Here is a 24218-nt window from a genome sequence, read left to right on the forward strand (position 1 = left end):
GGTGGCAGAGGAATTCAGATAGGAAACGCGATCGCATCCATTTACCTAACAATAAAAAGAAACTGTTGATTATGAGCGGTGCCTCATTTAGCGCCACAAACACAGCAGCACTCTGTCACGATAAGAAATGAGTTGTGTCTGCCTGTCTCAGTGTAATTAGCTTTGATTAGCATGCTACTAATGACTGTAACGGCATGACATTGTAGTGAGCCTGCACAAGACGCCGAGGTGTGTTTAACAGGCGCAGAGACACTTCACAGCCCCAGAGATGCATGCACGGATTTGCGTCGGCTCCCTTCATCACCTCCCAGAAAAACTCCATTAGTATAGATTCAGCTTCGCCTTTCATTTAAATGATATGGATAGTGAAATGTTGCTTTTGCAGCTGGTTATTCTGCTGCTTCCATGTCATAGGTGTAGAGGAATTTCTTTTGAGGTAATGGAACAAGACGTAGTGATGAAAATGCGATTTTGCCAACAAATGTGTTATATGGAAATCTTTGCCAGCAATACGCGCTGTGCTTAATTTTAAACATTAGATTTGTACCACATGTAGCGCTCCATCGCAGTTCATATTGCTTTGTGTAAAGGGCCTTGGACTGTACATCTGTCCTCCCCCATTCTCTTTCCTCCCACCTCTCTCATCCTCTTAGGGATGTATAAACACGTTCTCCCTCCCTTTGTCACCTGTCAGGACCTTTTTCATTCAGCAGAGGTTTACAACCTCGTCCTCTCCCGAGTGTCCGTCAGTGCTACCTCCCTGCTTGACTATACCGAGCATGCGGTGTAAAAATTCAACTGCTAGATGACAGGAGAAATCTGCATTTATTTCCAGACCTCCTCATCCTCATATAAACACACAAACACATTCACCGCTCTCTCCAGGATCCCCTAACCCGGCCTTGAATGTGACAAACGGTGTTAGGTTTGAGCGCCCTGGGCGTCCAGGCGAGGAGAGCAGAAGGACGGAGGAGAGGCTTGTGCGAGGGGTGAGATGGAGAGGCTGGAGCAGGGAAAACAAGTGATAAATTTCAGAAGTAAACAGCTGCGAAGAAAAAGGAACCACCGGTGAGTTCTTACTGCTCTGTAGGATGTTCTTGAACTCCTGTTAAAACTTTTCTTGCCTTAGTTGTTGGTTTTTGTCGAGCTTTGTCCACAGAAACTTTTTAAATCATTTTAGCCGTTTCGGCAGTCATTTAATTTTCATCTATGTTATCAACACTTGATGTCAGTGTAGAAACTCTGACATACAGCAGATAGACACGGGCGTTTGTGTCTGCGTGTGAGTCCCCTCCTACCTGTGTGCTCTGTTGGGTGCTTGAGCATTGAGCACAGCAGTGGTGGTCCTGTGTGCCGGGCATGCTCACACGCCCACGCCTTCGCACACTTCCAGACACACTCAAACATACACTCCCTTCCCCACAGGCGCTCGGTACCTATGCTGTGTCATAAATCAGAGCTGTCAAATAGATTTTACAGCTCCTAGTGAAAAGAGGAGAGGCAGCCACCCAACAACCTTGAAAAGATGGAAGAAAGCAAAAGTAGAGAAGTTTTATTAATATGAAACCTGATACCTGGACCTAAGGAATCTATAAAAGACTGACAGCACAGTTTTTCACCCAGTGCACATACGAAGCAAACTGAAAGTATCTAGGTGGTGTGAGCATGATGTGTTACCACGGTGACCACTCCATCTATAAAAGCACTGTGTGCAATGAGTCCATATGATGGTATTTACGGTTATTGTGTCTTTGGCGGACTTTGGCTTCCAGAGTTGCTGCCAAAAAAGTTGTTTAGAGCTGGCAACCAGCCCGCTGGGGATGGGTGGGTGGGGGGGATTTACTGCTGCGCTTGGGTAACGTACCCACCATACCACGCACTCTAAGAGCGACGGGGCTGCGTCGATGCAGCTTCCTACACTTTTGCTTTCACTGTGGTGCTGCTTAGAAGAGACGGGCACACTGCAGAGTTTCACTGTGACTCGTAGCACGAAGAGAAAGCAAATTATGGTAAATCTTTAAATATAACATGGAGGATATTGACGATGATAATCAGCGATCATAAGCAGATACAGGTTTAGAGGGCAGATAACCACAGAGTACTGTAGTCCCAGACTGATTGGGAGTGGTTGCTGAAGGATGCTGGTGATCGCAAAAAGGGGTACGGTGCTGCCCCAAAAAACTTGTCTGCAGTTTGCTTTGGAGACGGCGACTTGTCTGCAGACATCAACAATCAAAGCAGTCACAAGGAGGTTTGTGGTCCAGCACTGACAGCCAGCAACCTCCAACAGTCACTCAGCAACCAGTCAGGGTGGTTGTCAGTGGGTCACTGAGCGGTCTGTAGGGCTGTGTGAGTGAAGCCTTAGCTGAACAGCTAAAGGTAAACAGGCCCATCTCAACATTATGTTGTTTTATTATTATACTGTTAGGTGGGTGTGTAAAGATTCACTCGGACTTATTAAAAATCCAAATTTCATGTGGGAACTAAGATCAGTAATTTAAGTTTTTTGAAAGAAAAAAAACCCCACATACAGTGATAGTAGTTAGTGACCATGCTTGTGACCCGTGCTGTGAAATGTGAGGATGTAACTGAGGAAATAATTACAGAATCAACTGCTGTTGAATTTTGATGGTTTACTGTAGACAGGCTGGGCGCTGTAAAATACTTAAAAGCAGTCTTGTTAATGGAATAATAACCACCAAAAATCACGAGTAATTCATCGGGGAGCTGTTAATCCATCCAGTAATGATCAGTGTAATAATAGCAATAACAAAACATGCCGGGGCAAAGATTTGTTGCGCTAATGATCTGCCGTAGGTTAATTTTTCCATGCTGTTTATTATGAGACCAAAGCAGTTTTATGATCCTGTAACCTCAGAGTTGTGTACTCGTGTTGTGTCAGTTGTTCCAGACAGCATTACTCATTCTTTAAGTGGGTATTTGATTCTTGTCTAAAAACTGGGAGGGAAACATGAAGCCCATTTTTTACTATCCTCATCCAGGTGCATAAATTCCCCGATCGCTGGAGGCTCAGAGGACGTCAGTGTCCGAATGCCTGCCTCTTAATATGCAGAGCAGAGGAAAACATGTACATCCAGCAGCAGGGCTCGGGAGGCAAATCACTTCTGGCAGCCTAATTCACTGGTCATTAGAACAGCCAAATTGAATAATGGGCTCTGAAGTAAAGTGTGCATGTATGTGTGTTCATGTCCAAGTCTGTCTGATAAGGCAGGCAGGGCCATGTTGGGTGACCATACTCTTGTGCCCCCTTTACCTTGGCCCATCAGTTTCAATCAGGCGGGATGACAGGCACTCCTCTTTCTCCCGCGACCCCTCTCCATTAGGCCACCGGCGCCCACACGTGTACTCCATTACGCTGCATTACCTGGTCAGTGCCTGGAGACATCACCTCAGGAAGCGGGAGAGGCTCGGGGCTGTACGGAAAAGAGAACCGATCCTGTTTCTATTAAGATTCCTCCTCATTCACTCTTCCTTGAGGTAATCACTAGCCTGCCAAAGTCTTATTCGGGAAAGTAATGGGATTGTGGGATGGCGACAGTAGCACTCACTTATCTAACTGCATACTTGGACAGTTAACAACGATCCCTGCTTTCCTCCTCCTGTCCCTCTCTAAATTTATTTTGTAAGTCTCATTTCTGCATCTATTCGTGGAAATGTTTTCAACCTCATGAACCTGTTTACTATAATATATGAGTTTAGATCTTGTAGGTAGTTAACATGCGACATTATCAAATTCAAGCTATAAAAAAGGAGTCAAAATGGAAAAACTTTGTTTTGGAATCTCCTCCTCATTTGAGCCGCTCCTTTTAGGGGTCGCCACAGTGCTGCCATCATGACCAATCACATGACCTCCCTCACTACATCTATGAATCTTCCTACTCTGGTAGCTCCATGTTCAACAGCTCTGCTGGTGGATGCACCATCTCAGCCTCATCTCAGCCTCTTTTCTCGAACTTTGTCTCCAACCTGAGCTGTCCGTGTGCCAATGCCACCATCTCCAACTCGTACGTTCTACCTGGTCTCGCTACAATCTTGTAAACTTTCTCATGTTTTAGAATATAGAAATATGACCACAAATCAGGAAAGATGTGGGAAACAGAGGATTGCATTTAATGCCACGAGCTATCTTCACTGTTTATCTAATTCTGTGACCTGTTTTCACATTTAACTTGACGGTCTCAGATTTGCTGCGAGCACCTTTTACCACATGAGGGTGAGTTGGGTCGGCCTGATGTGGCTTGAAATGTGATTTCAGAATAACCGGAGAATCAGACACAAATGGAATGGATAGGGACGGTGGCGCTGCCTGGTGAGCCTATCAGTCAGTGTTAAGGCTGCTGAGAGGGCTGTCTCGTAGGCAGGCTCGCCTGCACCGACCATTTCCCATGGCCATTTGTCTCTGTCCACTTTCTTTCCCTATCCTTGCCCCCCCTTTTTTTCTTTTCATCTCTTCCTCCCCCTCGTCTTCGATTGCTCATTTTGGACGCTCAGCCTTGTTCGATCTGCTATTTTTTCTGGTTCTCTGCATTTTCCACACCACCACCACAACACTCTTGTTTTTCTTTGTTCCAAGTATTCCCCCCGGCAAACAAGTTGCTTTAGCAATCAAAACTAGTAACTGGAGTAGACCTGATGATGTTTCATATTTACGTCTATCACTGTAGTCCACTGAACACCTGATTGTAAGTAAACCATTTTTTTTTACACATGTTACTTTTGCAGCCCTCTAGAAATGTTTTCATCTGTTTGAGTTAAAAAGAAAAGATTAAACGAATCTGTTGGTTATTTACAGATTTTGCAGTTACTACACTTTCATCCATCAATTCAACGAAACATATTATTTTTGTATCAACTTATAAAGCTGATGATTATTGCTAAAACACTTCTCAGTCATTTCAGTAATTACTGTTCCAGCCTCGTTTCATTTTGGAGGATTACTGTTGCTCTTAATGATCAGCGGGGAAATTGATATCCTTCTAGCAGATGACTAGCAATGAAGCTAAATAATGTGTTCGCTTACATTTACTTTTCCTGTTCCTTTGATTACTTCGTATCAAAACAACAGCACATATCAGATATGTTCTTAATTAAGATTTACCAAGATAGCTTTGAATTCCCACCATTCTGTTGTACCAGACTGCAGCACAGCTCTCTAATCTTTCTGGCATTCGTTTTATTATGTGTCAAACTCAACACGGTGTGCCACCGCACAGCTGTAAACAGACTATATAAAGTCATTACGAGCAGATGTTTATTTCTGGTTTCCTTGGAGTTGGGAGCTGTTGGTGCCTATCTCATTCTCCACTTTATCTCGTGCCAGTTCTGTGTTACATCTATGGTTTGAACAACTGTTTATGTCCTTATTTGTCATGTTAAACACAGTCGGAGAAAAAGAAGATCTGTGACTAAATGAAAAGCCTAAACTATAAGAGAAGCTTTAGATTTTAAGATTTACAAGCCAACAATTAGCACATTTTGTAAACTTATTAAACATATGAACTCAAAAATCCTCATCAACAATCATATGATCGCTGGTGTTTTGTTTGTTTTCTCTGGATTATTGTCGGGGCTTTACCTTCCCGCCTTGAGGCAACTGTTGTTGTGATTTGGTGCAATATAAACAGGGCTGCACATAAGTGGTCCGCAGGTGCGCATTCGCTGAAAATAAAAATAAATAGAAGCGCACCAGATAAGAAGTTGCAACACGTGTTTGCGTACATACGATTGTCTGGAGGAGGACAGACAATTGTTTAGAACTCTTAAAGATGTCGAAGAAGCAAACTCCTTTAAGCAGTTACTTTGGTGTCAGAAGGAGTCCGAACCGCAAAAGAAACGCGTATTCTCAGAAAAGTGGTTGCAGGAGGTGAGTTGGCTTCAAAACGAGGAACGCACAGAGATGTGGTGCAGAATATGCTGTGAAAATCCCACTCTAGTGGACAAAAACACTGCCTTTTATATGTACGCAAACGCGCGTTGCAACTTCTTATCTGGCGCACGTCTTTTATTTTGACAGCGAATGCGCACATGCGGACCACTTATGTGCACCTCTGAATATAAATAAGATTAGAAGAGGGAAAACATGGAGTCCTCCAGACTAAAGAACAGAGGGACCATCTGGCTACTTATCAACGCCCACTTAAAACCCCCGAATTTTTGATAGTATGAGGGTGAATTAGTGCCTATGGGTCTGGCAGCTGGCACATCTGGAAAAGCACCATCGATGTTGAAATCTATATACAGGTTTTAGAGCAACATATGCTCCCATCCAGATAACATCTTCTTCACAGAAGTCCTTGTATTTTTCACCAAGGCAATGTTAAACCGCATACTACACCTTTTACAACAGCATGTCTTGTTGAGTGTGAGTCCTAAACTGGCCTACCTGCAGCCCAGAACAACTTTCACCAACCGAAAACATTTGGCACGTGAAATGAACGATAGAACACAGAAGCAGCTAGAGTCCTCCAGCAGCTGCTCTCGTAGGTTCCCAGATGTTTACAGACTGTCGTCGAAAGAAACGTGGGTGGTACACAGCAGTAAACATGGTCCCGTTCCACTTTTTTTGAGACATCAAGCTCAAAATGACTTTATTATTAGAGTTTGAACAAATATTAGCTGTAGCCTACATTATAATTTGTAACTTGTCTATTCATTGCACACATGAGGATGACTAAACCTTGGCTGAAATTTTAAACAAGCAGGGAAAATCTGAAATGCATCTGAAAACTTTGTGCAGTAATTTAGTCTTAGTGAATTATGCTTTCTTCTCATCTGACTGCGGCTGTACGTGAGCATCGATTTGCTGATCAAAAGATGTTTTTGTGGTTCTGCGTAACTGATGTCAGCGCTCTGCAGTGAGTTGGCACCCAGAGGCTGAACAGTGAGTCCTTCTGGCCTTGATGGACACAGGAAACAAGCACGGCCATTTAACCGCAGCCTTCTCTCTGGCCCAGCAGCCCTGCTCGCTGGTGCTGAGGGGAATCATAGCCGCTCACTCTGATGATTTATGACCACACCTGCAGCCAGCCTCAGAGCTTTGCATGCGTGTTTGTGTGCGTACAGTAAAGAAAAACAGAGAAAAAATGACTGTGTGTGTATGAAAGGCAAAAATCAAAAGGTATGTGTAGGTTTAAAGAAACAAAAGACTGAAACTGCATGGGCGACTTTGTTGAGTCAAGCAGAATGCTAAAATTTGAGGCGCTTTGTTTCTGGATTACAGCTTCTTATGCACGCGCTGTAGTGGAGAATAGATTACAGTGTGCTGCAAACAGAAGTCTGTGTGCTGTTCGGGTGCAGGAATACCATTATCTCTCGCCTAGCCTTTTTGACTTGGCCTTTCTTTCAATCCTCTCACTCCTCCATGAACCTTCACTCTGACTGTATTCTGAAATGCAGTTCCTCATAAAATCCATCAAATAAAAAATTCATATTGAAACTCTCTCCCTCTGTTTTCTCCACCTTTCTCCACTCCCACTATCAGCACTTCATAATGATAAATGACAGACTGTCAGATATTAAAGTCTGAAACACAATAAAAGGTAGATTCTCTCCCTTTTCCACCTCGCATCTCTCCAATTTTAGTTTCATCAGTTTTTTGTCTCTAAAACATTTTTTGTAACATTTTGGAGAAAGAAAAGTCTATTATATTTGCACAGCAGGCATTCAGCTTAGTTTTTGTATTCACAGTGAGGCATTACCAGTGTAAAGATAATAACCTTATAAAAACAGCAGGCTTCATGTTTAACATCCATTCTCTGATTTATAAAACATTAGCAGGAACTGTTTTCATCACAAAGTGAACGCTGGTGTGATTTAGCAAAGGTGCTGAATTTTCATTGGCTCCACTTTCTCAAATGTGGACATTCGCTGCTTTTCTTTAATGTGAAATTCGATTTTAAAAACAAGGAAATGTTATATTTTGTTTACATTGGAAACAGCTTCAGTTGCAGCCGTACTGCCAATTCAGTTCATGTCAAAGAATAGAGACCGTCTCGTGATGGGATCGCACCAGCAGCAACGCCCTTCAATGAGGTGATTTCTTAATCCTGAGTAAACAGTCATTACTGTGGGGTTGGTTAGTTCTGACTGTATTTTAGGAGGATTATGGTCAGATTTGCATGAAAATTTGGCTCAATTTTGAGTATATGTGGTTTCAGGGGTTTTTTGTAAAGATTATTGAACATTTAATTCAGGTAAGGTAGACCCTACAATAATACATACAGAGAAAAACCCAACAATCATATGACCCCCTGCGAGCAAGCGCTTCGGCGACAGTGGGAAGGAAAAACTCCCTTTTAGCAGGAAGAAACCTCCAGCAGAACCAGGCTCAGGGAGGGGCGGGGCCATCTGCTGCGACCGGTTGCGGCGAGAGAAGGAAGACAGGATAAAGACATGCTGTGGACAACAAGTATGATTCAATGCAGAGAGGTCTATTAACACAGTGAGCCATCCATTCTCCTCCACTTATCCTTATCAGGGTCCCAGGGGGCGGAGCCTAAACTTGCTACCATAGGACAAAAGTGGGGTACACCCACTCATCCACCAATCTGACACAGGGCTAACATAGAGCGACAGACAACCAGTCACACTCATGGGAAAATAAGAATCACCAGTTAAGCTAACTCCACTGACTGCATGTCTCTGGACTGTCCCAACAGAAAGGCCCTGGCTCAGATGATGTAGTCAAACTCTTGCTGTGACCTTCTTGTTATGAAGCAACAGTGCTAACCACCACACCTACATGCCTAAATGATTATATATCAAATTGAATTTGACACTCACTTGACAGACAGACACCTACAAAAATACTCACTGCCTTGGTGGTGGTTCAGACTACCCTGGAAACCTCCAATACTTTGTTTTTGCCACGGTGACACACCCAAACACTCACAAGTCACATAATTCATCTGGAATATATACCAGCTAAACTATAGTAACGCAGCTAGTAAAAAGTCATCCTGCTCTGTAGTTGCTTTAGTAAGGTAACATACCAAAATCAAATTGGAGCGGTGCATCTTTGCATTAGCTACGCTACGGGGGCTCCTTCTAGAGTGAGCGAGCAAGGGCAGTGCCCATCTTTCCTTCTTCTCTCACAGCTGAGCTTCAGTATTGGTTCATTACCCAGCCTGTCCTGGCACTCCAACAACAGTACCGCAGAGAGCCTGTCAGATGATGGCACTCACAAAGGTGTTTGCTGTCATGGTGTCAGTAAGATAAGCAATTTTGAATGTCTTTGCTTATTATACATACTTTTCACTCTAATAGTTTTAAGATAAAACAGTAAACTTAAAGGAATGTTAACATGTAACATGTACACCTGTGTATTGGTTAGTTCTTACTTATGCTGTGTAAGTTCATACAAATTAGCGTGATAATCTCAGGTAGAATTGCGCAGAATTAAATGCTAATACAGTTTATATTGTTTTTGTTTTGTTTTTTATATTTCTGATATATATCATTAGTCACTGCTTGTTTGTACTCTGCTGTGGATTCCTGCTGCCCACCAGGTTTTAGACTAAATGTTCTTTGAGACCAAACAATTCCAGCGACTGATCCCCTCCCACTGGGGTCCACCCCCGAGAACTACTTAGCTGAAAAGGTTTTTCTTCTTCTGTGTGCCTGTGCTCTACCAGCAGAAATGTTAATGTAAAGTACAAACCAGCTGTTAGCGTGGTTGTTTCATGATCACAATGATGTTAGAAAGCAAACGTGGTTGAAAATAGCCATTTGGTGCTGGCTTAAGTTACATAAACGAAACATTAAAACTAGCTATTTTCTGCTTAAGTTGTTAAGAATTGAAGTGAATACTAACTTTGTCAATAGTTTCTCCAATAGACTCTTGAAGGTGAGTCTCCAAGCTAACCCATCGCTTTTGCAGGCATTACCAGCATGTATAAGTCTATGGACAAGCATAGCTCCCATTTCTGTTTAAAGACTCTCTGCAGTTTATGAATTACACACTCTGAAAATGACCTAGCACGCATTTATAACTCTACAGCAAGTGTCTTCATAAAATTGTTTGGTTTTTTTTTTTTTTTTTTTTTGAAGACTTTTCAGTGTAAAGTCAGAAAGGTCAGTCTTTTTCTTTGTTACATATATGTTTTGTGATTTCATCCCTCAGAGGATTTTCTCATAAGTCGTCTTCGGTAATTGTCTTGTGCTAAACATTCAGGTAACTTTGCTTTACAGATCAGAAAAGCTACATTCAATACAACCACAGTTCTCTGCCACGCTTTCAATTTGTTGAATAATTCTGTTTAAAGGCTTTTGTTTTTACAGAGTTGCATGGAGTTTGGTCAGCTCACAACATTAAAAATAATGAGACTGACCTCGCCTTTTGATCTTTAGGACATGAATTTTAAAAATCATCACTTAACCAGGGCAGTCACCATTACAGGATTCATTTCTCCACTACTGCAATAATGTCACACACTGCAGCGCTGCCTTTAGGTTTAAAGGTTGGATTATAGAAAGGGAGACAAAAGATAATATTATGACAATAGTAGATTTATATATATTAGAGCGATAGATTTTTCAAGCAAAAGATTTAGGCTTGGATATCAATTACTGTGCACTCAGGTGATAAAATAATCAGATATATTTCTCTGAAAAGATTGTACTTTTATTAAAAAGCACATTCCAGCATGCATTAGATGGCAAACCAATGAAAAATAAAGCTGAGAAATAGTAACAAGATCATTAATACCAAGAATTAATCTAGCACCAGTATGATTCTGAAGATTAAGGACTTTTTGTCTCGGTAGCCCTCAGCAGTGTGGAGATAAGTTGGTTCATTGCTATATTTTTGCAAGGATGCTTTTCTTGTGTCTGCAGGTGACAGGAGCTAAGTGGGGGGGTTGTTTTCAGAGCTTGTCTTGCTCTTGTCAACACAGCAGCATGTCAGGCTGCTGAAAGTTTGAAGGGGGAAGCTTTTGTCTTTTAATATGCTGTTAATGTAGTCTGGCTGACAGTAGTAGATTGTCTCACTGGGCCAAAGCACTGGGTGGTGTCGCTGACGCTTTCTGCCAACACTGCAAGCTGAAAAATTACGGGAGGCATGAAGTGCTGAATGAATTGCTTTTAAGTAATTTCATCCATCAAAAAAAAGCAAGATGCAATGTTGTTGTTTTTTTATGACAATTGGAGTTTTCAGGTTCTGCCTGCGTTCAAAGCTTTTCGAGCTACTTCTCGATACTGTCAGATAACATTCAAAGACAGACATGAAGAGAACTCGTAGCCTTTTCTTAAAAGCAGTTTATTTTCAATTACAGTGCAGCTACATATCTCGAGTGAAAGGGAAGGACTCAAATAAAAGGAGATAAGGGCTTTGAAAATCCTAGCACCTTCCCCAGCTTCTGTACGATCACACAAAAGATCAAACCTTTCATTTGAGACGACAGTAGAAACCTGACTTTACACTGACCCATATCAGAGGCTATCATGTTGTCATGGGACCAATTAGAAACCATCATTTCATCCGTGGGGCAATTGCCATGCCATCACCGATACAAAGTGTAACTTGTGTCCTTTTTTGATACACATTGAGGTTTTTTTGTAATATTTTCTTTGCATTTAAACAGCCAGCGTCTGCGATGGAAGGCGGACGCATCGTGCACGGGATTCTTTATCATTTAGAAAACACGAACTAGTCGTGGGATTGTATTCCTCTGAAACATGGACAGGTTCAGATAGAAACAAATGAGTGAGGATATGTGAAAGGCAGAGCAGTGATGTAGTTTAGAAACATTCTGAGTAGAATATAGTGACGATGAGCGCAGAGCTTACCAGTGCCCTTTAAACCTGTCAGCTCAGTTCATAAACCACATGCAAGGGTGGACAGTACAACATACAGAAAGGTAGGAAATGGCTCCTAAATCATTTTGACGCAGCTTAAAGCTATTTAATGTTCACAGTTGCATAATTCTAAGCTAGTAAATGCAGTAGTTCAGGGTGATGGACCTGCCTGGATTGGATGGCACTGGCGTCAAAAATGAAAGCTGACTGACCACCAAATAAAGACGCCAAATACCGAGACTTGAATCTAAAGAGGCACTCGGAGTTCTTGTATGCGCCCTGCACCCTGCTCATCAGGCAGATCTGTGTCCCAAGCATTTTAAAAGCCCTCGCTCACCATTTGCAGTGAAAGGTCAGGTATACAAGCAAAGACTAGAAAAGTCAGGCAGTATTTGACGAGTAGAGGATACTGAACATCACAGTTAATCCCATTCTGCCACTGAGACACAGCACTAAGGTAATGTGTACACAAAGTGCATGCCTACAGTTTTTCAGGGCTCCTGTTTATCAGAGGTTTGAGCATAATATGATTAAAGAGCGTCATGATGTTGTTGTTTACTTGGAGAGAGTTGCCGACAGAATTCAGCACAATCACAGATTCAGTGTGTTGAATATGTGCCCTGTGTTCTTGTACTGGAGAGAATTTATCCGAAGCTCAGAGCTGAACCACAGCTTACTGTCCGGTAACACATCTATAAATGCCTACTTGCCCCACACACTCGTTTGTTCTTGTTGTCATGTCTTTTTATGTTTGTCATCCTCTCTCAGAAGTATCGGGGGATCGGCTTCATCGCTTCGATATCAGTGATTCTTTTTCATTCGCATGTGGGATTTAAGTCTTAATACATGTGTGCCCAATTTTCTTTGATAGGTTTTACATAAAAAGCATAGAGATCCAGTTTCAGACGGTGCATTTTTGTTAATTATTAAGTCGGTCTTCCATGCAAGCAAAATGATTTGGTTAGAAACCTCAAATCATGATGGAAAATCTGCCTACACAAGCTGTCCTAGGCAGTTTGTTTTAAATGGGATGAACCCCACGGCCTGCCAAGGGCAGACCTTTCCATCTCCTTCTGTTTTGAAGGAGATAATGATTCTCTTTTACTTGGAATAGGATTGCATTTTCTATCTCTCTCATCCTGCGTTCCTCACTCACCTTTACCTTTCCATCGCCCTGTTCCGCTTCCCCCTCACCCCGCCTCCTCCCATCAGTCGGCCACTGCGGGTACTCCCTCCACAGTGGCGATGCTCTATCGCTCCGTCACAGTGCAAGCGAGGGATGAGAGACAAATCAAAACCACCTTATTTCCCCTTAGTCCCTCTCACCATGCCAGATTGAATTTGAGGCTTTTCATCTTTCTCATCTTTCTCTTTTCCCCGCCTCCCTTGGCGTCCACTCAGAATTACCTGGAACCGAACCATCTCGCGACTTGATGACACACAATCGTTTATGCGCGTGAGGCCAGATAGTTGGCAGCCCTCGGCTCAGGTTCTTTTGGTTCGTTTTAAATTTTGTACTTCAGTCACGTGCGTTTTAAAAAACGGTCAATACCAAAATCCGTGACACCTTGCCTTTTCCAGTGTCTTGTAAATCCTCATGCATGCAAATGTCCAGATTAGTTTTGCAGGCTTTAATGTCCAAAAATGTCTGATCTTTAAAAGAGAAATGTTGAAATCCCATAAGAATGCCTATTTTTATATTCTCGCAGCCTTCTTGGCTCATTCTATATGGGGTTTAAATCCTCTTGGTACTAAATAAGATTTATATAAATCAATTTTTATTTTATGATAAAACATATTTTTGGCTGCATTCCAGTGGTAAAAATTACTTAGTTGTCTGTCATATGCAAAGTGCATAGTTACAGTTGCTACCAAGCCATTTATAATGTTAATTATAGAGTGTATCACACTACAAAGCATCTGCATTTCTCAGGGCATGGACACTTATTACAGGTCTGTCAGCTGTACATCCATGAAACGTGTGAAATTCCTCCACATCCCAACGGTGCACAATTAGATTGAGATCTGGTGATTGGAAAACCAGCAGCTTGAACCAAACGATACAACGCAGGATTGATCCATGCTTCCACATGGGTTGGGCCAAATTACAATCCAAATATCGCAGTCAGAAATCAAGACTCATAAGACCAAAAATGTATTTCCTATTTTCTGTTGTACAATTTTGATGAGCCCATGTGAAGTGTAGCTTGAGTTTCCTGTTCTTAGATGACAGGAGTGTGCTCTTATATAGTTATAGCTCTTATAGTTACTGTTAGTGTTGTCCTCATGTATTTTCAGAGCTTTCTCTGTAATTGTTTCTATTGGAAAATCCCAGCAGATCAGCAGTTTTTGAAACACTCCACCAACCACCAAATTCAAAATCACCGAAGTCTCCTTTCTTCCCTAATCTGGTGCCCATATTGAACTTAAGAAGGTTGCCATGTTTAAATATCTACTTTGGACACGTTTAACAGGTAAACTTAATGATGTGGTGAGTCAGTACAACACGTGCATTTATACCTGTGGCTAACTTAGAAACACCTGGTATGCATGGTTTTGGATGAGACCTTGGGCACCATGTTATTTCTAATAAAGTTGATATCTTCAAAACTGGGAAATGATGTGTAGATATCACTGTAAACAAGAAGAAAAACATATACATTTGATTTGATCTGATAGGCCAGTAACACATTCACTTTAGGCACATTAACAAATCTACAAATGTTATTTTTGACAACTGTAGTCGATTTTTACTGTATGAACAGTGGCGTGTCTAGAAAATTTTTGTTGGGGGGGCCAGGTAGGGGCACAGATTTGGAGAAGGGTGGCAGATTTAATTGGCAGATAATGTTTTAAAAAAAAATTCTACCAACCCTTAACCATAATTCAATAATCCTATAAACCTAATAACCAAATGCACTTTTAACTCTTATTAGAATGAGATTTTAACCACTACGGTGCAAAGTTTTTAGATACTGCGTTGATAAAGTACAAGAGATACAATCAGTGCTTTGTCAGTGTTTACTCAGCATTCAAGGACAGCAATATTTGCATAGTATTTTTACTGACATATACTGCACATATGTTTTGGGCAAAAACATTTTTGAATATTAAAATACGAACATTTGTAGCAAACAATTGACAAATTAGCCAATGCCAATGTAAAACTTTCTCTGCCTGTTAAAAAAAGAAGATAATCTTCTCACAAACTGGTGTTTGATTTTGAAACAGGAAAAAAGTGGAGAAACAACTGAAAAGACTAATATTTGAATAAAACCTGAAAGCAAGTAAATACTTTCTATGCTGCCTTATGGTAAACTTTGGTAATATTGATAAAGAACAACACTGGCTGATGATGAAATACATTCAGCTGGCATGGTGACACTGCCAGTATAACCTGCAGGGCTGGACTGGGACAGAAAATCGGGCATTTTGACTACAGACCGACCCACCAGGTATTAAAGCCATAAAGCCTTTGAATGAAAACAAACCCTGTTGTGACAGTGATGTACAGTCTTTTTGGTATATGTATGATTTCTATACATTTTACGTCAGATAAAAACTTTGGTTGTAAGATTTAGATAATTATTTAATAAAAGCTAGATATTTTAAATGAGAATAGGAAAGAAAAGTATTTCTTTGTGCCCCCTTTCCCTGTTAATGCCCTACCTGGCCCCCTGGCAAAACTTTGCTAGACCCGCCCCTGCACAGTTACCAGCTGTCAGCTACATAAAAAAGGATCCTGGTGGGTGGTCTTCACGTTTCCCTCTCACCAGATATCCAAACCGACATCATGACCAGCAGCTTTACAGCTGTGGCTCCAGCAAACATCAGCTGATACTAGAAATTAATATTAAATAAATTCTAACAACAGCCGATCAAGCTTAAACGTGCTGCTGTTGTTTAGCGCGACATCTGCTGGTTTCGTCTTTCTGGCGCAAAGTGGGCGATAAACAAACAAGAGAGAAAAGCCGATCAGCTGATCATCGATCAGTTTCATGATTGAAGTAGCAACAGGAGAGGGAGGATGAGAGAAGAGGCAGCTGTGCAGCGTAAAGACAGAATAAATCCAGCTTTGTGTCTTTTTCCATTGTAGCTGAAGTTCGGGACAAACTGCGTCTCTTCTCAGCTCAACACGAAACGTGTAATATTTTCTCTGATTGAGGGACCATTCCATTTTTTTAAGGAGCCGTTGGCAACTCTACTAACTAACCTTATGAATAAAATAAAGTTCACTATCAGTAACATCATAGCAACCGAACAGCTGTATAAAAACTCCAAGCTGGCTAGAACGCAGTATGAGTTATTGCAACTGACAGTAAAAAGTCAGCACAACGAAAATAAACTCCACCTAAACTTAGTTCATATCTGACCCAGATAGACTGCAGGTCATAACTTCTTACCTGAAGTTCAGTTCACCTGACACTCGGACTGGCGGCTGCCTCGGGGCTCTCCTCCTGCCTCCCCTTCCCTCATCCACCTGCTGCCTCTGTGGAAGCCCCGCCATAGCCACCACCAAACAACGGAGTTATTTCTACACATCGACCTGCATCTGGCCAATCCACCACCTCTCATTGTTCATGCCGTTACAAAAAAAATAAAAAATAAGTCAAATAAGCCCGATGGCCAGTCCAGCTATGTTAACCTGCAACCAAATCTGCAGCTCCATACAGCAATGTTACGACTTAGATTACATCTTATAACTCATAACTCTTATGTTAGCTGCCCTCAGTAGCATACTGTCTGAAATATTCCACGGCTGCAATAATTCTTTAAGTGTTATTTTTTCCTTGGTATTCTAATTTCGCCGAAGTTTACTAAACTCAACAAACTTAATATTACTTACCGGGACATTTATTCTGTCCTCATTTTCTTTCACCGAAAAATGGTTTCCTGCAGTGACGTCTTTCGTGCTTGGCTCTCCTACCTTTGCTAACGTGATGCACATAGCGCAGAAGCCGATGCTGCATTCACTTACACTCGGATATCTGAGCGTCACCGTGAAAACATAATCGGACATTTGATATTTGATTGAATTTTATTGTTTTGCCTTTGGGGTGGCACCTGGGGTGGCCAGTCTGGTTGGGGGGGTGGCCTGTGCCCCCCCAGGCCACCCCGCTGGACACGCCATTGTGTATGAATTATTTTTGTGAAGCTGTCATTACTGAGCAGACGTGAGCACAGACATATTTAGAAGATTTATGGCCAGGGTGGTCTGATCTGAAAATCAAAACTGACAGACGCATTAGCATCGCCTGCTAATTAGACTGCACAGCAGTGTGTGTTGGAGGAATACGACTGACAAAGTGAACTGAATGGAATTTGGTTTTGTACTTAGACAAAATGACTCTAATTCATTTACCCACAATTGGCCAATCCTCAAAATGAAAAGTCTGCAATCATAAAATCATAAAGCATGGTGCGGTGCAGAAGTAGAAACTTGTAACTAACTGGTCTCGCGTGTCGATGTGATTCTCACTTGCTACATGAGCATGTGGGGGGCCGTGACACCTGGCTTCTGCTACCTGAGAAAAATGACTCTCATCTCCCTCTCGGTTGGACTTACTCCCACCCATCCTCCCTTCACCCCACCTTTTCATTTTCAATTATGGGTTGGAATATGAATCTTTAATAGGGTGATAATTGTGCTAGCATATTTGCTGTCACCCACCATTAGGCCAGATTAATTAGCCCATTTAGTTTAGCTTAAGAAAGTGTCTAGCTGAGGAATGGGGGCACTGATGGGAGGCGGGCAGAGAGTAGAATCAGCACAATCTGTTCTATATCATAGTGCCATCTTTTTCCTGCTTTCTTTCCCTCTCTTTGTGCTTCTGTGCCTTTTCCCCCCTTTGCCACTTTAACTCTTTTTCTCATCTAACAAAGTCTGTTAGTCTGTTTCATCAGCTGCTCCCGTCTGCCCTGCTCTCAGCAATATTTTCTGTCGCTCTATGAGTTTTCAAGTGGTTGGTGGGGAAATTGATGGTGCAGTCGAGTGACACAGTTGAAACTTTCTGCAACTATTAATTCTGTAATTACCAGTATAGCCAGTGGTGTATTTTTCTTTCCAGCCAACCTAGTTTTCTAAAAGTGACATTTTTGGAGATGAAAAATATGTCAATTAGGTTGAAGTAGTTATGAAACTGATTTATCTGGTTGATAAAATTAAATTCAGTCAGTGGTTACTGATTTCCACCTGTCCAAGGTGGTGCCTGCTGCTGGAAAGCTGAAATAGGTTCTTCTTCTACTCATTTAATACACAGAAACACATTTTATACTTAAGTAAATGAGCTCCCACTTGAACAAACTGATGCAAATGGGTTTTTTTTATTACAGTCATGGTGATTTTGCTTTGGGGCAAGGCCAAAACCTCTTTTTGTATGCATGAAAAACCCTGCTAGCAGCAATCAGAACACAGAATACATTCACAGAAATACTGATGAAGATGGCATCGCGAATTGTTTCACGAATGGAGACCAAAAAACATCTAAAAGAATAAATATTAGCTTTACAGTTTTTAAGTGGCTAGAAGCCACTGTGACGGGGAAGCAGCTGAGGTGGTCTTTTGGCATCTGGTCCCTCTGGAGGTCTTTCAGCCACGTTCAACTGCGTGGAGATTCCAGAGTGGACCTCAAGCCCACAGAAGAGGTTTATATATATCTCATTTTAGTCTGTCACCTATCACCTTCAGGATCCCTCAGGAGGAACTGGAAAGTCTTGCCAGGGAGATGGACTCGTGCTTAGCTTTCACTTCAGCCTTTACAGCTTTTTTCTTTTTCATGTGATGTAAAAAGGTGGATTTTGAAATTAACATTAACTGTCCAACATCTCATTTTTTGTTTTGTTTTTTGGTCTTTTTTATATTTCAAAGTTTTGAAACTAAATTATTTAACTGTATTTGATATTTGTGTGTGGAGGTGTATATGTGTGATTTACTTAGATATTGTCTGTGCCTGTCGAGTGACTGGATGAAGTTAGCTAGTAGCTAAATATGGAGATTACTGTTCTCAAAAACATTGGTGTCGCGGAAGAGACTGAACTGAATTTATGATAACTATGACCAAAAGAAATGAACATGATTCTGAGGAGCTTGCAAGAAACTATGACGAGAAAACACAAAACATGACCTGAACAGATTCACGAAATACCTGAAACCTGACGTGACGTGAAGGGAGGACAACAGACGCACCGACCCTGAACAGAAGAAGACAGAGAACTTAAATACACAGTGGAAACACCTGGGGAGACACAGCTGACACAAATGAACATGACGCTACAGGGGAAGTGAAACTAAACACACTGAACATGGAAACACTAGACCCTTCAAAATAACACAGGAAACATGGAGAGACAAAGACACAACAACACGAGCTTGACAATGGAACATGGAACTTTTGGCATAGAACACAAGACCAACTCGCTAGGAGAGGTAAATGGAAACAGGTAAGGGAGACGATGGCACGGGCATAACGAGACAGACTTCACAGAAGACAGGAAAAGACTGATGGAGACCTAGAAGAAGCATAAACCAGACTAAGACTCAACTAAGACACACTAAATAATAATACTGAAACTTAACGTTATCTCATAATTATTCAAAAACACAAAATAACTCAACACAGACCCAGCCCCTGACAGCTGGTCCTGTGGTGGGTTTAATCTCCTCACACTTTCTGCATGAAGAGAGGTGACGTAGTTCCAAATGCCTGCTTATTGTTGGTCCACACATTTTTTTCTCTGGATGGAATCAGACACTCGTGAATCACCGCAAACTGAAAACTAGTGAAAAGGCAACCATATAACCGTATAAGCCAACATTTCAGTTGCATGCAACCATTTGATTCTATGTTAGTGTGAAAGTAATGCTTAACAGGGCTTTAATCGCACTCTCCACCTTGGGATAAGTTGTGGGTGTATATGTGGCAGCAGAGTGACTTGGCCATGTCACTAGCTGTATATCTCTCAGCAGGCAGTTGGAAATGAGGTCTAATCGGAGGGATATTAAAGTCACAATAGACTGCTCCTGCTATTAAGGCCTGTCAGCCCTGGCCTCCTCTCTCACCTTGATGTCGCTCAGTCTCTGAATATTTATATGTCTACATGAGGGGCTACTTACAGAGTGAAATGTGTGCACGGTTCTCTGTGTGCGTGTGTGCTAGAAATTTATCATGGCCGTAGCTGCCCGAGCTCTTTGAATATGTTTACGTGCATCATTCTGTCTGTGCTCATGCAGTCCACCTTCCTGTCCTCCCCCAGGTGCAGCGGGTGCGAGGCTGCTCTCAGGTCAGAGCAAACCCGTGGCCATGGATGTGGATGAGGAAGAGAATATGAGTGAGTCGGCTCGGATTTTCTCATTTGTCCGTCTGTCTGTCCGTGTTCCTGTCTGTGCGGTACATTTAAATGTCTGCTTGTACTTTTGTTTCCCTTCTTTCTGTCCGCCTGCGTGTCTTCCCTTTTACGTCCCTCTGTCTTCCTCTGCTGTGTAATCAGTGTGGACACAGTTTGGTTGCTTACATAACGCAAGTGTTTTTTCTAGCGTCTAGTCCACATTTTTAAAGCGAATCGTCTGACATGCTAGGACAAACCAAAACTGATGAAAATTAAAACTGATTTTTTTTTTCAAAGCGCCATTCGTACTCGTGTTGTGAATTATCCTCACCGAGGCACAAAGCAACACGTTCACACGCAAATAAATATCGCTAATGCCGCTGAAACTTTTTAGAGGACAGCTAATCATTAAATCTGAGGTGCTCCAGGCCACACTTCAGATTCTCTCTACCTCCATCTCTTGCTTTAGAAAATCTTTTCTGCTCCAGTTTGTTGAACTTTAATTAGACACTTTGGTTTGAACTCGGCAGCCGAGGCTCAGAAAGCACGGAGACACTTGACAGAGTTTGTTTCCACACACCTACAACCATTTTGAGCTCATATTCAAAGGTAGCTGCCATCCCTGTAGAGCCCTAACTTCCGATTCTAATGAACAGTGGTGTCATACTTGCTGTTTCTGCCCTGCAAAGAAGCATGTTATGTTGCTCCATTAAGTCAAATAAGCAGTTGCAAAACAGTCTTTGTTGTCTCCCACAGCCTCTGAAGCCCCTTTCTTACATTTTTACTGCCAGTCAAAAGATGGATTTGAAGATAAAACAGCCCGAGCTCACAGAGCCCCGTTTCTTTAATACAGAGGGAACACCAGAGGAAAGCATGAAAGAATTCCTAGCTTTTATGTGACAACCTTAGCAGCTCTCGAAATTCTTTAACCACATGAATCATCCCAAATCAAAACCTCAACAAACAAGTTACTCTTTGAGTGAAGCTGCAGTAACAGGCTGCAGTATTTGGTTCACGCAGCCCTCGCTGAGGATTTCAGCTCTGAAAGAATCGGGCATATGGGATTCTTTTTTTTTTTCTTTGTGTAACTAATGGATGCTGATTACACAAACGCTGGCATGATAATGATCACAACTGCATGTGTGTGCCATATTTCAGTGCATGGCATCGTGGCTGTTGCTCCATCGCTTATTGAGTATTAGTGTACATCTATCCTGAAAAGTTATGACTATAAAGTGAATAGAACGAATACAGTGAATTGTATGTATTCAATAAATAATTTTAGAGTGGGGGGAAAGGGAGATCTAGATTTTTCTATGTGCCACTTGTATGTGTGCAGCATGCCAGACTCCTCATTTTGGGTTTTTTATGTTTTTAGTAGCTTTTTGGTCCATTCATACCATGAAACATGGCTAACGAGGTTTTATTACTACTAAATGTTTGCATTTGTATCTTTTATGCAATTATTTTCATTGAAAACATCAGATTTTGCAAAGAAATTGCAAAGAAACTAAATAAGCCAAGCGCTGCACGCTGTACATTTTAAAATGTATTTAGTTTATATTATGTCCTGGTTGCTAAACCACTCGGCTAACGCAGCGGTATCTGTGGTGGTTAAAGATCAGCAGCACAGGCCGTACCTCACAGATTATCTCCATTCTAATAGGTTATAGTTATTTTTGGCTACAGCTGTGCACAGTTGCCCACCTCCTTTAATTTGCCAAACATGAATATCACTTTGCAGAATGCATGAACAAACCAAACAATATTGCATGTTTTCAGCTCATAAAATGAGGGATGTGCATTTTGTGTTCATGATCTTAGGAATATTTATTTATTTATTTATTTTTTGGCCTTGAGACGTGTCAGTCGCAGTATGCAGATGGTACCGGCATGTCATTTTGCAACCTAAACACTGTGTTCTCTGACAAGCTCCATGGGGGGGATCTCAGAGGCGCAGGGTCTTATGAATGGCACCTCATTAGAAGCAGTTTTTCAATTCAGATTGTCCTCATTTTAAATATGACAGTGATTCTTTAAAAAAAAAATCTCATCTAAAAGGAATAAAGTGCATTTTAACCTCCCACCGTGTCACCAGTCAAGAATTTAGGATCCTGCAGTAGGTGGAGTCTTCTCCTTCTGCCTCTTTGATGTACTCTCCTGTTTGCCTGGTCCTCAGCTCCTCCCCCTGCACTACTCCCCCTGCACTCCCTCAACCCAACCTACTATCCCACTCATGCACACTGCGGCCTCTCTTTCTCCTGAGTACCGCAAGGAGTAACCTATCAAGCCTTTGCTGAAGGATGTTATAAATGAAAATTTTTGCCAATATTCCATCCACTTTGTTAACTGGATTCAGTGATATGTGTTCCCCAGAACGGTATATATCTCACTGCTGTGGTTTAAAACTGAACACTGGAAGCATTTGTGGGTTTTCTACGTGAATTCAGTCGATTAAAAATTAATAGGAAAAAGGTCTGTTGGCGTGTGAGTGTGTTTCTGTTGAGTATCGATACGTGTGCTTGTATGTGTGTCTTTATGTTTGAGACCTGCAACACTGTGAAACCAGAAAAATAGATCCTTTTTCTTAGTATAACAATCTTAAACTTTAATTGTGAAAAAAGTAACATTTTGATTTCCAATTTAAAGACTCCTTGATCAAAAAAATAAATAAAATGAAGCAATACTTTTATTCAGAAATTTGGCAAAGATACAGTTTTGAGCATTTTTCAAGGTCAAAACATGTACCGATGTTCTGCTATTTGTAGTTATATCATAGGTATATCTTAATTTTTTTGGAGGTAGTTAAAAATTCAGCCTCTCTTGCAACTTGACACAGGAACACAAATCATTGGTTCAGTTCCAAAGAGTGATAAAGGAATCTATAAATTTTGCATTTACAAGATCCTGCAACGAAGGCGTTGTAAGTTACTCTTTCTGGGCACCGCAGGTTCAAGCAGCACCGACGTAAAGGAAAACCGAAACCTGGACAACGTGTCCTGCAAAGACGGGGTGGGAGTGGCTGAACAGCTCCCCAATGGCAGTGGCCTGGGCAGTCGAAAGCGACCGCTAGAAGAGGGAAACAATGGCCACACGCATTCCAAGTTCCGGGCTAAGAAGCGCAAGAAAACACCGGGCCCGGTCCTGCCCAAGAACGCTCTGATGCAGCTGAATGAAATCAAACCAGGTCTACAGTACAAACTGCTGTCTCAGACAGGCCCGGTGCATGCGCCAGTGTTTGTCATGACCGTGGAGGTCAATGGACAGATGTTTGAAGGCATGGGCCCAACAAAGAAGAAGGCTAAGCTAAACGCAGCTGAGAAAGCGCTGCGTTCCTTCGTCCAGTTCCCCAACGCTTCAGAGGCGCATCTGGCCATGGGCCGAACGCTGACAGTGAACACAGACTTTACATCGGATCAAGCTGACTTCCCCGACATGCTCTTCAACGGCTTTGAGACGCCAGCCGCGCCGGAAGAATCCTTCTATCTGGGCTCCAACGGTAGCAGCTCCCTAAATTCACTAGGGGAGTATCCACTGCCCACACCACCTGGCAGTGTCCTTGTCCAGCCCCCACTGCCCCCTCCATCTGCATTCAGCTCGCCCTCCAGTGGCAAAAACCCAGTCATGATCCTCAATGAGCTTAGGCCGGGTCTCAAATATGACTTTGTCTCAGAGAGCGGTGAGAGTCACGCCAAGAATTTTGTGATGTCAGTAACAGTGGATTCACAGACATTTGAAGGATCAGGGCGCAACAAGAAGCTGGCTAAAGCCCGGGCAGCGCAAGCCGCCCTGTCTGCACTGTTCAACATGCAGCTAGACCAGACACCATCTCGGCAACCCATACCAAGAGAGGGATTGCAGCTTCACCTACCCCAGGTAAGAGGTTTCTTTTTTGAATTCAAACAGCCAAAGAAACACGTCATCTAAGGATTTTCTGATTGCATCCTGCCTTTAGGCTCTTCATTATACATTTATATCTGCAACAGACTTGTTATTAAAACCCTTATTATAAAAAAAACATGTGCATTATCATATCTCATCATAAAACTATCAGATGCACCAGTGGGTATCAGTTAAGC

General features: G+C 42.0%; 1 protein-coding gene across 5 annotated transcripts in view; it reads left to right on the plus strand.

Moving 5' to 3' along the window:
• Positions 1-24218, plus strand: part of adarb1b (adenosine deaminase RNA specific B1b) — a 128520-nt gene that overhangs the window by 81630 nt on the left and 22672 nt on the right. For 3 of the 5 annotated variants that reach the window (XM_082508117.1, XM_082508118.1, XM_082508116.1), the window contains 2 exons: positions 20068-20142; positions 23090-24015. In XM_082508117.1, coding sequence (XP_082364243.1) covers positions 20115-20142; positions 23090-24015 — 954 coding nt within the window. In that variant the 5' untranslated portion in view covers positions 20068-20114. Of the gene's footprint in view, positions 1-885; positions 1069-3411; positions 3499-20067; positions 20143-23089; positions 24016-24218 lie in introns of those variants that run through there. The other 2 variants (XM_082508119.1, XM_082508120.1) reach the window with 2 other exon arrangements.

The sequence above is a fragment of the Aulonocara stuartgranti genome (genome assembly GCF_965226115.1).
Source record: "Aulonocara stuartgranti genome assembly, chromosome: 16".
Classification (NCBI taxonomy): Eukaryota; Metazoa; Chordata; class Actinopteri; order Cichliformes; family Cichlidae; genus Aulonocara; species Aulonocara stuartgranti.